The sequence below is a fragment of the Amblyomma mixtum genome, chromosome 3 (genome assembly GCF_055824585.1).
Source record: "Amblyomma mixtum isolate Tamu chromosome 3, ASM5582458v1, whole genome shotgun sequence".
NCBI lineage: Eukaryota > Metazoa > Arthropoda > Arachnida > Ixodida > Ixodidae > Amblyomma > Amblyomma mixtum.
The window spans coordinates 41,696,305-41,711,026 of record NC_143014.1 but is presented as its reverse complement, the minus strand read 5'-3'; the positions used below and the strand labels follow the sequence as shown (position 1 = coordinate 41,711,026).

The 14,722-nt window shown below is 45.7% G+C and overlaps 1 protein-coding gene across 5 annotated transcripts in view; it reads left to right on the top strand.

Moving 5' to 3' along the window:
- The window catches only part of LOC149349880 (TNF receptor-associated factor 5-like), a 29,235-nt gene extending 16,156 nt beyond the window's left edge, over window positions 1–13,079 (top strand). For 4 of the 5 annotated variants that reach the window (XM_089578859.1, XM_089578860.1, XM_089578861.1 and 1 more), the window contains exons 3-8: window positions 4,642–4,734; window positions 5,939–6,010; window positions 6,079–6,276; window positions 6,942–7,175; window positions 8,528–8,578; window positions 12,453–13,079. In XM_089578859.1, the coding sequence (XP_089434985.1) occupies window positions 4,642–4,734; window positions 5,939–6,010; window positions 6,079–6,276; window positions 6,942–7,175; window positions 8,528–8,578; window positions 12,453–12,680 (876 nt within the window). In that variant the 3' untranslated portion in view covers window positions 12,681–13,079. The remainder of the gene's footprint in view (window positions 1–4,641; window positions 4,735–5,938; window positions 6,011–6,078; window positions 6,277–6,941; window positions 7,176–8,527; window positions 8,579–12,452) is intronic. The other variant, XM_089578862.1, reaches the window with a different exon arrangement.
- Window positions 13,080–14,722: the final 1,643 nt, after the last annotated feature.

Here is a 14,722-nt window from a genome sequence, read left to right as displayed (position 1 = left end):
ATTTTTAGTAGTGCTGACTTAGTGGATTTGCCTTTCTGGAATCCATATTGACAGTCAGATAGTAGGTTGTGTGTATTTAGATGATTAATCAATCTAGTGTTAATAGCTTTCTCTACTACCTTTGAGAACAATGGCAAAATTTATATAGGCCTATAATTACCTATATCGTTCAGAGCTCCTCCTTTGTGTATAACAGAGACTTTTGCTATTTGCATTTTTTCGGGAAAAACACCAGTCGCAAACACCAGATTTATCAGTCGAAACAGCACATCGCATATCAAATCTACCACAGCCTTAATTGGCAACACACTGATCCTGTCGAAACCAAACGCAGAGCTATTCTTAATATCGTTGATTATGCTGACAATTTCCGCGGGAGTAACAGGTTTTAAAAACATGGTGTTCTGGATACTATGTTTAATATATGGGGTAGCTTGTAGAGAGGATGTTGAGTTCACGGCACCAAAATCTAGGAAATGTCGATTGAATTCATTTGCAAGGCTTATACCACTGAATAACTGCTCACCTAACTCAATTTCATTAGACATACAGTTAGCGGGTTGTCTCAACAAGCTCTTTATTGTGCGCCACGTTTTTTTGCGGATCGAAGTGAATACTGGCAAATTTATCAGTATAGTAGCGCATACGAGACTTCTTTAAATCGGCCCCTAACTTATTTCTCAATTTCTTAAACTGTTTTAATATCTCTATGTCTCTCGATGATACGAACCTTTCAAAGAGTTCATTACGGGCTTTTATTCTGCGCAGCAGGTCTTCAGTTATCCACGGCTTTCTTCCTTTCTTGCTCTTTTTGTGTATTACCAAAGGAAATGCACTGTCATAAAGTTTAATCATTCCTTCCAGAAACTGGTTATAGAACGAATTCGGATCTTCTAAACATATAACAGCGCTCCAGTCTACTGATGCTACTAGCTGGCGGAAATAACTAATGTTGCTTTTCGTAATGTTCCGCCTCGAAATAACTGGATCGGTTTTCCGGTTTTGGCATGAGGAAAAATTCGGGAGAAATCAAAACTGCGCCATATGATCACTGATATCACTCATTAAAACGCCAGCTTCTATTTCATTTTTTCCATGGGAAGATAAACATAAGTCAATCAACGTTTCAGTAGATTCTGTAATTCTAGTGGGGGCCTCAATAATGTTAACAAAACCACAAGATGCTAAAAGATCCGTGAATTCCCGGGGACGATCAGACACTTGAAAAAGATCGATATTAAAGTCGCCCATGATTACAACAGGCATGTTCAGCATTGCCATCTGATCCAGCATAAGTGCGAAAAGACGACAGAAATCGTCAAACTGACCAGATGGAGGGCGATAGATTACACCAAATATGAAAGAATGACACTTTATGAAAAGGGATTCAAAGCAAGGGTTTATAAAGCAGTGCTCCGACATGACCTTATAAGATAAGTTATGCTTAACGAAAAGGGCAACGCCTCCTCCTTTTTTGTTTGTTCTGCAAACTGCTTCACATGAATACCCGTTAAAATCTACTGTGTGGCGACTGCTAATGAGCCATGTCTCGCTGAAGGCTAAGATGTCGAAGTCGTGGCTCAACGAGGCCAGTTGTAGGTCTAATTCATCCTTTTTGCCACTTAAACTACGCACGCTTAAGTGATGGAAGGAATAAAAGCGAGACCTTTCCTTTTTTGAAACTGCAGTGCCGAAAGATACGGCATCATGATAAGAGTGTTGCGGCGGTAACGTTTCCATCTTGACGTACTGGGCGCATGAGCAATTACAACTTCTTTTTACACCAGTTTTTCGAGATCACTTTCAGTGTGAATCCGAATGATGCCGGTACCTACATCCTTTCGCACAAGCACATGTCCGTTCTTTTGCCACGTGAAGCGATAGCCTTTTTCTTCTCTTTTTGCTCGCGCTAGCCACAAAAGACGTTTGTTCATTGCCGTAAGGTTGTCTAGAAACCATAGGTCTGACGATATTGTCTGAAGCTGAGAGCGAATTTGCATCCATTTGTCTTTCAGATTGCTTGATGAAAACCGTGCAATAACAACGGAGTCTTTACCCGGTCTTGCTGGCACGCGGTGGACAGACTAAATTCGAATCCGTTAGTTCAGGTAGATCCAGTTTACATGCTAGGTCATTTAATTTCCCAAAGAGGTTTTCATTATCATCCTTGACCATGCCGTGAATTTCAAGGTTGTTTCGACGGCTGTATTGCTCCAGATCGTTTAGCTGAAGCTTCATGTCTTTGACGTAAGGAAAGTTGCCAGACTCGATTGCTGCAACTCTTTTTTTTGCATATCAGCAACATCCTTGTCGTGAGCGTCCAGCTTTTCTAGAATTTTGTCATACTTGTCAGACACAAGTGCGATATACGCCTCAATTCCATCTACCTTTGATATCAGTTCAGAAAGCGCCTCAACCTTAGCCACTAGAGGAACAAGCAGTGAAAGCTTTTCGTTTATGTCATTCGGCTTGGATTCAAGGTTAGGATTTTCCGGTGTTGTGGAAGTCGATCCACTCCGTTTCTTTGCATTTTCACAAGTCCTACAGTTCCAGTTAGCCTTTAAAGAGTCGGCCTTCTTGCGATATTGGTTAGCAGTGACACCGGAACATTCACCAATATGATATGCATATCGGCATGATATGCATGTAATAGACAATCCATCGCTAGCTATTTCTTCATGGCATGACAAACACTCCGACATATTGAGAATATATCAGTGCAGCAACAGCAGCAGCAGCGGAAGTATCAAAGTTATTAATGAATAAAGCGCAGACTTTACCAACCTGCAAGTTCGATGGAAGCAGTTATTGACGGCACTTAGATCCGTCCGCTGCTGCTGCTGCGTGCAAGTGGCAATGTCGTCCCCGGTGTTCTTCTTATAACTCGACCGCCCGTCGTTGGATCAGCTGACTCGAAGTTCAGTGATAGGCCGGTAATATTGATACGCTCCCAGGTGATGTGAGCAGCACCGGCGATGCGAGGCTTGGCACGATCGGCGAAAACGCCTGCAGGTTCGATGGAAGCAGTTATTGACGGCACTTAGATCCGTCCGCTGCTGCTGCTGCGTGCAAGCAGTGCGTGCGCACTGGGTTCGTGACGAACCCAGTGCGCGCACCCTCCTGATAGTATCCCACTTCGTGCTTTGGTGAACCTGACCTTTAATGTTTGCTATAACCTATCCGTGGAACAATTCCTGCCGACTTAGCTCACCACTTGCCATATACATGGAATGCATTTCTGCATATGTTGCGACCACGTCCGCCGACGTATTCCCCGATAACATTGTAATGTTATTTCAAAGGTGGCACGGTGATGTTGCTCTTTGTTTTTTTTTTCTTTTTCGCAAAGAACGATTGTTTTTTTTTCTATCTTTTTTATAATTTTCACTGCTGCTTCTTTGGCGAACTTCAGCATTTTTTTTTCATATCATAAACAAGAATGATGAGCTCTCCAATATCTACTCATATAGAACAGGCTGTACTGGTTTACAGTATCACTAAACAAATAAATAAATATTCCGTTAGAAAACGAAGAAAACTGCAAACCAGGCAGGCAGGCAGTCTTGAACAGTGTGAAGTTTTCAGGAAAATACAGCGAGTTGTGGCTGCTCCATTTCTGAACTGGTGACGCAAGATGAATTAATTGCAATTCGAAGAGCGCCAGATAATGAGAGATCTGCCACTGAAAAATTAGCTTTGTTGCACGAATGACCTTGTTTATGAACCAATAAAGTGGGCTAGCACTAGAGCTTCTACTCAGACTTTTAGCCACTATCTTTGTGGTCCCTCTGCGACCTTGAAGAGTTGAATACCCGTGTGCCACCCGCCTGGGTGGCAGGTGGTCCATCTAGACCACGTGACCTTGTGACGCCAGCACAACCTGCCCACCGGATTGTAAGCAAATCCATTACGTAAATGGGTGAATGCTAACTTAAGGCTAACTTAAGTTAGTGGGTTTACTTGAGGTGGAGCTTAAGTGTCCTGTTACCCCCTCCGCCCCACCTTTTGGCTTTCTCTGAACTCGAGCCATTCCCCCCCCCCCCCCCCCCCCTGCCTTGTCCTTCCAGTGCCAGCCTATTTTGTTTGCCTTGTTCTCATTTCCCTGTACCACGCTGACTAATCCTCTTATCTGAGTTTTCCAGGTCCACCCATCGCCTCCCCCCCGTCGCAGCCCCTTCAAAGCCTTTGTTCATAACACACCCCCCGGAAGTTTTTCCACTATTGCAGCTTAACGAATCAAGATTCACCTCCCTCCCCTTCCTGACACGCATCCCCTCTCACACCACTTTCCTTCCCCACCCCCGGGGCCTTCCTCCTCGGAGCGAAGGCCCTATTTAATCCCTGCCAATGATGAACGCTTTGCCCAGACGAAGACAAGTCCCCTTGTCGAAACGTTGGTTCAAGCAACCTGAGGTTTTCCCCTCCCTTGTTCATTTTGTGATCCCCTCCAGTTTTAGTGCGTTAGCACGAACGCTCGCCCTCTACGATTTCGCCTATGTTTGTCTGTCGCCTGCTTCACTTTGAAAACATAGCCTCGACCGAAACCGAAGCCGAAGCGAAAACCGAAGTGCTAGAGAACCTATATTCACCCTTTGGCCTAATCACGCTAAATTGTCCTGCATTTTTTTCTTTCGCTTTCAGCTGATGGACTCTCCCGTCCCGGTCGTACTCCGGCATCAGTGTTCCCCAGGCCGACGAACGTGTAGGCTCTCCGTACTGGGGTGTACGTACGAGGTAAAATTTGCGGAGAAAGTTACTGTTTCCTTGCTGTTTTACCTTTCTCTTTCTTTCTCTTGCTTTTTTTATAGCAACCATGCGTACGTCCCTTAATGTTATGCTCAACTCTACGACTCTCTAGAGGGATGGGCGCAGTAATGTAGGCACTGTATTCCCTGGGAGGCTAACCTCGTCAGAGTTCAGCATGCACTCACTCACCTCAGAGGAATTCAGCGCTGTCCTAATGAAAGCGGTACACATCTGCCAAGAAAAGCCGGCGCATGCAAGAGCATATCATCGCGGCTAATGTAGGGATTAATTCAATCATGCATGGTGAACTTAAGAAGGAGAGCAGAGTAGCTGTGAAAGCTAACATAATAGACCTTTAATTCCACTTTGAAGTATACATACTTGTCTGGGAACACACTATGTATCCCGTGAAGGCTCATACCTATGTGGTGAGTGGTGTAAAATAGACAAAAAAAAAACGTGATTAAAACGCCAAGAGGACCTGATCACATAGAAAAGTAATGCTGATACCATAGGAAGAGGTAGCCTGGCATTTTTAAGGTCAGAAAGCAAGTTACAAGAGTCAAATAATCATTGAATGGTTTCAGTGGACTAATTCAATTAGTCATTAACGGTTGAAATTAAATCACTTAAAATTATTCTAGCTGAAGTGACAACGCTTACGGGGCTTAGTATTTATGTGTGGCCACTGCAACTAATAATATATCTCGGAGCTTGTAAACTGCGCTAAATTTAAAATTTGCCTTTCTCCCCGAAAAGGAAAATAACTGGCCATCTAATCCTCTTCATCACAATATATCGTATGCGTGGATCTAGGAAAAAATGTGAAGGACTGTCTGACCAGCTTCAAAGCTGGAATGGCCAATGAAGCGGCAGCAGATAAGGAACTCGTAAGAAGAAAACTGGCATGCTAGCACTCGAGGGAAAAGTTTGTTTTGGCGCTTTTCAAACCAGTCTAAATACACTTCTCTTGCAACTGGAAACATCATTGCTAAATTTACAGAGCCATTAATTGATTTGATTCGCGCAGTGTTTGAAATCCTGTTCCAGCCTTGTCAGATTTTATTCGTTCATCTTTCAATGAACGCAGGCCTGAAATGTGGCCTCGCCAAAAGCAGTGGACGCTTGAGCGCCCACTACAGGAGTCATTATCGTTTCTGGTGATGAATTTCGCGTGCTGCTTGTTGAACAGGGCACGCAGGAAGACCTCGAACGCCACGAAACGCTGGAGAGCCACATGAACTTCATTCTCACCTACACAGAAGTGCGTACGATACAATTTCATTGTGCGAGTACTGTTGGTTTCTGTGCTAAAGCGAGCCCGCGTTGCAGAAAGCCAATGGCTCCATGGAGACTCTCCGCCAAGCGCTGACCGAGAGCACACAGCAAAACCTGGAACTGCAGAGCAGCTTGAACGCCATCAAAGAGCAAATGACCGGCATGCTGCGGGAACAGCAGAATCTCCAAGAGCAACTCCGAATACTGACATCGCGGGTACACGATGGTCAGGAGCAATGTCAACGGATGGCGGTAAGAGTCCGGAAACGGAGCAACTCGGAAGAGTTGTGAACTTTGCCGAAACGAGAATCCATTTTTAGTTGTTCAAACTGGTATGAGAGTTGTAGGGTGGCAGGCATTCAGTAACGGTCGGAAATATCAGATGCAGCTTTTTTAGCAGAAAATGAATTTATTGCGACGGCTGATTCAGAATGTGGGTTATTCAGCACTCGGCCCTCTTCCTCCTTTTTCTATAGTCATTGTTATTGTTTCTGGTGCGCTTTGTCGCTCACGCTACTAAGTAGACCGAATTACAAGCTCGCTGTATCTTCTTTTTCTTCTAGTCGCTCTCTACCGCAGATGCGTTCGCATCCGTTTTTGTTGACAGCAGCTGCTTATGATATGACAGGTCTCAAGACAGAAGACAACAGGCAGAGACCATCCAAAAAACTTAGGCAACCTAGGCAAGAGTGAAAGTGAAAGCCTGCGACGGCGACGGTGCTTTGGAAGAGGTATATGAAGAGGGCCTGGCTATGTATACGAGCCTTAGTCTATGATGATAACGTTTCGCAAGAGGAAACAATCTAAGTGTACAGGTCGCCTTTCCCATGCGCTTCGCGCCTGTTATTGTCCAGTTTCAATGGCACGATAGCACAGGGCTAAGCAACCGATGCTGACGCGAGCATGCACTCTGGCAGGAAGGCGTAGACTCGAGGCTGGAGGAGATGCTGTCGCGGTCCTGGTCGCAAGGCAAATTCGTGTGGTACATTAAGCCCTACAGCGTCCTGCGGAGGCAGCAGGAGAGCGGAGAGATCGCACGGGTCGTTAGCGCGCCCTTCTACACTGGCGTCCCCGGCTACAAGCTGCGCCTGATGGCCGACCTCAACGGCTACGGTGAGGGCCGCGGGAGTCACCTGTCACTGTTCCTGCAGGTAGGCATTTTCACTGGTCTTTGCCGCTGTGAACGCGCAAATCATGTTGTGACTGCAGTGGTGTCCTGGTTGGGGCGCCCAAAACTGCGATTTGTCGCCATCGTTTTCCAAAGTCGTTCATTGTTATAGCATCGTTAAAAGATGTTCGGTCCTGTCATATTCTCGCAAGACAGCGGTAGTAGGTTGCCACAGATTGAAAGGCTTCTGCAGGAAAACAATGAAATACTGTGCAGCAGGTACCAGACGCGAGACACGATTAACACGAATTGGTGGTTCGGCGTTCAATGCCGCTCACTTGCGCTTTCGGCGAAATATCCGTTGAGATATTTGCAGCGCATAGCTCCTCGCTCGCTCGGATCTCAAGCTCCGCAGTTCTGACTACGGATAGTACAAGGCGAACTTTTGCTTCGCGACATTGTTAAGCCACTGCCGTTCCTCTTTTCTGCAGTCTCTTGTTTTATGACGCGTCGAAGATCAACTACACATACTTGAACGGCTGAAAACTAAGTATTGTATGTTTCTCCGCTTGCTTCGCGCAGTTATTCTGCAATGCCGGGTAATATTTTTGTATATGCCGTGAGTGATATCCAACCTCTCCAGTTCGCTCATAGGCTTCTGTTCTTTTAACTTGTTTGGAAAGCATGAAAAATGCAGCATGACCAATATGTGAAGGGAAAACCTCAGTCTGGAACGACGCTTCAGCAATGAAACGAGAATAGACATTACGTGGTAGAACACGCAGCGGCTCAGCTGCCGGCGACTGTGCAAGCGAAAGGTTCACCTTTCGAAAACAAGCAACCATCGACCTTCGCACAAAATAACCATCGGCGGCATGCAATGTTCCACTTACTTGGGCAGTGTATGAGGTGTAGAAACGCCATCCTGTTTGCTGGTCAGTGCGTTTTCTTATTCAGCTTGGTTCATAACTCATGCACAATTCTCGCGTGGCTTGCAGATAATCCGACTTCGAAAACTGTGCTCATTTTATTCTCAGCTTCGGCACAGTGAGCGAAATGCTCGCCATTCTGGGCCCCTCTATACGAGCATTCAAGCATCAGCTATCATCGGAGAAGTACCCGATTCGGACTCGTATATCGGTGCGCCCATTCAAAACTTTCGAAAGGCTGTTGATTCGACTTTCGCGCATGAAGTTTTTGTGCAATCTGAAACGCCAGCTTACTCCATATTTTAATCGAAATCAAACGTCACCTCCATAAAAACGTTATCGGCTATACCTGAGAATTAATAGACAACTTTTGCTGCCACTTCTGATTTCTCTCGCAAGAGGGGGTTTATCGTTGTGTCGTCATTGAGCTGGGAATATTCCCTGCTGTTCTTCTCTCCTGTTGCAGGTAATGCAGGGCAAATTCGACTGTGTACTGGACTGGCCATGCAAATACGAGGTAAGTACGGCGCCAAAAAGAAATTGCCGATCCCAAACACGACACACCTATTACACATTTTACTATCTTCGAATGCCCTGTACGGTAACTAAGCACGGGCCCTTCCGACTGCTGTAAAAAAGGCTAACAAACGTGATCCTGTTTTATATCCATCTTATATGTAAGAATTGCAGCTGATTTCTGTCAGGAGTTTAAAAGGTAAATTCGAGTCGTAACAACTAACAATAAAAATTTTCTTATTATCATCTTTGTGCCTCTGGAAGTCATTGTTCTCAACAAAAATTAGATAATCGTCCACATATTGGAAGATCTGTTTGATATGGTCCCCTAAATTACTTATGATAGCCTTGTTCACATAGCAAAGGAAGATATTAGCACCGGAGCCACTTTCGAGCCGACGCACACGCCCGTTTTTTTTTTTAATATACAGTCTGCTCCCCCATTCAAAAAGTTAATTTAAAATAAAAAGACAACCATTCCAGACAAGAACCAACCCGCACTGAAATGAATTCCTCTTCATCATTATCAACTTCTATACTCCTACTGGAGGAGCCTATCATGCAGAAGTTAATATCGGAGTAGAACGTTCTTGCGGGCTATAGTTGGTTCATTGCCGAAAAGAGTAGTACTGCGTGAATGGGACAGGACAGGAGAACGAGGAAACACAGACGACAACACAGGCGTCGAGACCTGACAGAAACTGCATGATTAATCATCAGAGAAGTTTGAATTCTTTTTCCGTGCTATCTAGGTACGTTCCTAACAAAATTCTTCCTCGGACGTGGTCATAATTCGTGACTGAAAGGATTATAAAAATACAATAGCTTGAATTAAAAACATCGCTACTATAAGGTTCTGATTTTTGCTCACTGACACCTGAAGGTAAAAGCAACTAAGAAAACCCGATGTTGTCTGTTGCAAGGGTAATTTTGAAGTGGCCTTCACTTTTGTATTTTTCGGATAGGCAGCTGGCAGGTTAAGAAACCATTACGCATGTGGTGGATGGAGAGTAGTGGGAATATTCTCTGTGTGTCAACGCCTGCCACATTGCTTCTCGTATGTTTACAGTGGGGAGAGTTCTGGCCATCGTACGCCTAATATGCGTTGTACTTCCTTTATGTCGGCAAACTCCAAAGCCGATACATTTCTTCGGAAGCAAAACTTTTGGCCACCTGGGACGCATCAGATTTCGTAAAAAAAGTTCTAATGTATCTCCGATGTTGGTGGCCCTTACGGGCCGCTTCATCTGCTTTTTCATTAGCCTGAATGCCACAGTGAGCAGGTACCCACTGAAATTTCTTCACTCAATCGACCCACATCTTAGATCAAGACTCTCACCCAGAATTCCTCGACATCTGGAAACACTTTATCATCGACTTCGTCTTAATGCTGCCTATACAAACGGCTTACGATACCGTTTTAGACAAATGGACAGTCCGCACTGTGACAACTGTGCCGCGATAGAAACTGTGGAGCATATCTAGCTTGAGTGCCCTGCATATGCCAACGAGCGTGCGTACTATGAACATTGCATGCAGAAGCTCTGCTCAGTGCCCCTTACAATGGACAAAGTTTTAGGTCCCTTAGCCTGCCTTAGGCAACAGAGACTTGCAATGACTTTTCTATTCACATATTTAAAAGACATTGGACATCTTGATAAGCTTTAAACTCACTTGCACGTCACCTTCATGCATTCTTCATGCAGTGAACTTCGTCAGCCCATTTGACGGACTATGCACTCCATCACTCCATAGGTTACATCAATTCTCGCCATTGCATCCTTAGTACCCATTTCATGGCCGCATTTTATCTTCGTTTTTTTTTACCTCTTCCACTCTGCTCTCCTTCTGTCTTTATCTCCCAAATTCCCCTCCCTACGCAGAGTAGCATGCCAGCGATTTGGTGTTGTGGTGCTGTGCAGTAACAGCGTTACGGCCAAGCTTAACTGCTAAATTTTAGTGGTGCCGGAGTCTGTCAGTTTCTGTGCGGGGCGAATATGACTCACTAGAGCATGACAGCCGTTATCATTCCTCCACTGCAATGTATTCCCTTCGTACTGGTCCATGGCTTCATGTACAAAATAAATCTGCTCATGCACAGACGTAAGGAGTGAAATAAAGCTAGTGGCAAACGAGTCAACCTGCTTGTTGAAAAAATGTTTCCATATGTAATTCTTAAAAAGAAATATTTACCAGTTGCAACTCAAATGGCAACAGAAAATAAGAGAATAATTTCCCTCATACCCGCTACATGCTTGAAGTTGAAGTATTTTTAACCCTATAATACGCAGACAATAAAAACGCCTGATAAAAATAACAAACATCGAGCGTTTAATCAGTCCTGGTCTCTAAATCGCAGGAAATGAAGAAGGGCTCGCATTTGTTTGAGAAAATTATCAGTGTATAATTAAAACCTAGCAAATTAGCATTAATTCAGAATGTCTTAAAATGATACAACTGCGCACAAATACTCAGGCTCATAGATGAATTCAGTTGCAACTTTCGAAGCAGTTCCATGATCTGAGGAGGTAGGAGTGCGTAGATGATGTAGTTAAAATTTCTGGCTGGCTTGCCAGCAAGCTTAGATTTGGCACAGAGTGAGAAAGATAGAGATAGAAAGTACTTAACTGCGGCGCAGCGATAAGCGTCGAGGATACCCTGCGCCAGTCACCAAGGCCAACTTGTGAGGCTAAGCAGGCCCGCCACGTTGGGGGAGAGATGTATAGATAATGGTAGGATTTAATGGCAACGGTGCAAGGAAGACGGTATGTTTCTGATTAGCATAGCGTTCGGGGCAATAGAGGCATGAAGGGGAGGGGCGGAGACGACAGAGGAAAGATAGGCAGTGATGAGGTGCGTATTTATGTGCATGCGGCCAAGAATGCGTTGCTCGGGGATGATGAAAGTTTTCACAGGAATGAGAGGACACAAGAAGATTCTCTAACGTTGCCGTAATGCTGATTTATTTCGTGTTTATAATGGGTAGCAGTGTCCCACGGATAAGGCGTTTAGTTATATGTTACACTCTGTCTTCTGCGTCACAGGGATCTTACACTTCGTTTTTGAAAACGTTGGGAAATGTGGTTCATATATACCTGTGAGCATTTTATATGAAAGTTGTTTTGCATGAAAGAAAAAAAAAGACAGTTATAAAGGTAAGTGCAGTTCATATTGTACGTGATTCCAGGGCCGGTCGATACTTTCTGACAGGCCATGAGACTTCTGCGTAATGCAAAGCTAGAGCTTTGCACGCCACCCATAGAGGGACCGCGCTACGGCAACTGGAGGGCGGAGCCTTAGTTTAGGAGACAGCTCAGTATTGTTCGATATGCACAAATCCTCAGAGGTTAGCGATTTCTTTCCCTCCATAACACGCCCAGAAGCTGAACGAAATGAAGCGTAGAAATCTCGTTTAATTACATCCATTCTGTATGAATATAGACAAATAATCTCCATTGCCTGGAACTGTATTCCGCTCTGCGCTTAACAGCATTAAAATAACGCTGCCTTTATGACAGTCCTAACACAGCACACTACCTAAATGTGCGAGAATTCTTTCTTGTTAAAACGGCAGCTTCCTGCCCTAAAGACGACCCTGGCGCCTCCGTCCCTATGCGAAACCATGAAGAAAGTTTCATTACCAGTAAAGCTAAAAATGATCCTGATGAAGCGCAGGGCATTACAAGGTCGGCACGCCTTTATGACATTACCGACGGGTATACGCCCCATCCGTTTTGCAACCATGTTGCTTTCTACAGCGTTAGGCAGTGCCTTCCCACGTCCTGAGCGCGTCTTTTGCGAATTCCCCCGCAGCACCGCTCTTCCCAGCAGGTCCCGCTTGAGAGCTACATCTAATGTTCACGTCTCGTCCGCAGCACGTGTTGCGCGTGGTGGACCAGACGGGGCGTGGCCTGCACGTGGACCGGCAGCAGTCGTTCCGCAGCATCCCGTCCCGGAGCAAGCACCTGATGGGGCGGCCCGTGCACGAGTGCAACGTGCCCATCGGCTTCCACACCATGGCGCCGCTCTCCGAGCTGCACAACGAGCGTGCGGGCTTCATCCGCAACGACACGCTGGTCATCGTCTACCGCTGCCGGATCTGAACGGCGCCGTGCGTGCCCGTCGGTAGCTGTCCAACGGTGCGACAGCAGGCGCCACGTCTATAGGGCGCTGAAACCGACAACTGCATACACATCATCCGCCTGCCCCGAGCGCGTGCACAGACGGCGTGGATTTTGGGCGTAGCCACTGACTGGTGACTTACCGTCCGCAAAGTGCGGACAAAGGGCGCAGCTTTTGCCGAGTACCCCTGCTATGTGTGCGAACACTTTCTGGTGCAATCAGTGCATTCGGGAGACTGGGTTCTCTACCTTGAATATTAATGGCAGTGAACGGGAAACAAGACAGGCGGACCTCACGAACGCTTCCCTTCTTTCGTGTCGTTCGCTAGCGCCATTATTCCGCGTAATAATAAAGCATCTAGCCCTACTTCACGCCGTGGATTCTCAGCAAATACAGAAGTGATCACTTTCTTTTGTCGACAGCATTGTTCTTCTCGGTTCGTGCGTGGGCTTGCGATGTATTGAACTCCGAGCATATAATGCTCATAATTTTGGGAAAAGAGGCAAGCCGGAAAGAAAAACCACGGTCGAAAATTACAAGTAATAAGTAACGGCACTACTTGTGGAACGCAAACAGCATTCAGCACTGCTGTCGACCTGCACGACAAGAGGAAGCCGAACTGCTCGGCCTCCAGGCCAAAAGAAAGCGTAGAATGGGCTCTGTCGATCCGCAATGATCGAAACAAAAAGCTATGTTTGTGTTCGCAATGGGCAGCGTCCAACTGCGTAGTGTTTGATGCATTGTGTGACTGTCTCCAAATAACATGATGAAAGTTTTTCTTGCGAACGCAAGTCACGCGGTGACTGTACTTTGCATTTAGCTGGAGAGATCGACACATGCTACGTTGAGGCCAAATACAAATCAAACATACGCGCAAGCCTCAATGTTAAACACTCTCAGTAATCACGACAGCAGTAGATCGTTCTTCTTTCGTTTAGCATAGCCGAATCTTTTACTGTGAGTTGCCATAGGATTGACGAGCGCCCTTATGGCCGAGGAGGTAGATTTCGTTACGAGAGCCTTTGCTTAAGCAGCTGCGTAATGCTGCTTATTCAGATTTCTCCATGCAGAGTTCGCAGTATCAGCGGCTAAGCGCTGTTCATTGTCATTCATGCCTTAACTTAAGCTTGCATTCTCTTACTCGTTAAGTGCTCAGCCGCAAACACATGAATCCGACTAACGCATACATGGGGAGTTTACTGGAAAAGAAACACTGTGATGCTAGTAACAGCGAAACTGGGGAATATTTTTTTGTTCCTGTTGGCGTGCCCAGAAGAAACACTGCCGCATTCCAGAAAGCGTCTGGGCGCCCCTCTCTGTAGCTCCTGGCAGCATCATTCTTTTAATTTTACGCGCAATTATGCTCGAAGCTCGGATTCAGTGAGAATGAAAAGCTATGTCACTGGCACTGGCGGAATACCAATTTATAATGCTTTATGGCAGGCTATGGATGGTGCCGAAAATCGTTCTCTCGATGCTAACAAAAATGATCAATGACTACGCCGTGCAGCGTAACCCGTGAAGCTAACAACAGTTGTTAGGCTGCGCTATACGCGCGGTGCCCTATCGAACAGCTATTGGTATTTCTGCACTCTAGGCAGCACGGTGTAAGCGCTGGAGAAGTGTATCTCAAAGCCGCGTGACCAAATGGCGCACAGAAACGCAAAGCAATTTTGTTATGCAAAGAATGCCCCTCGACTGAATCGTTTGAGGGAGACGTGGAATCTGTTTTTATCTACTGCATGCTTCCGCATTCAGCGGACAGATATGATGGCTCCGCTAGCACGTCCAACCCATGTGTTCAGACTACACTAACACAGGCTCCTGTGAGACCAGCAGTAACGTTGCGCTGAAAGCGTTGCACCAAAATGTTGAACAAGACAACCAACTCAGTCAACGATTACAATTTAAAACAATCTCCTTATTCTTCATTCATGCGTTCTCTCTCTTTTCCCCTCCTTCCACCGTGTGGTGCCATGCTGCAGCTCTCTATAGAATTCCTCTTCATCATGCAAGAAAGAAT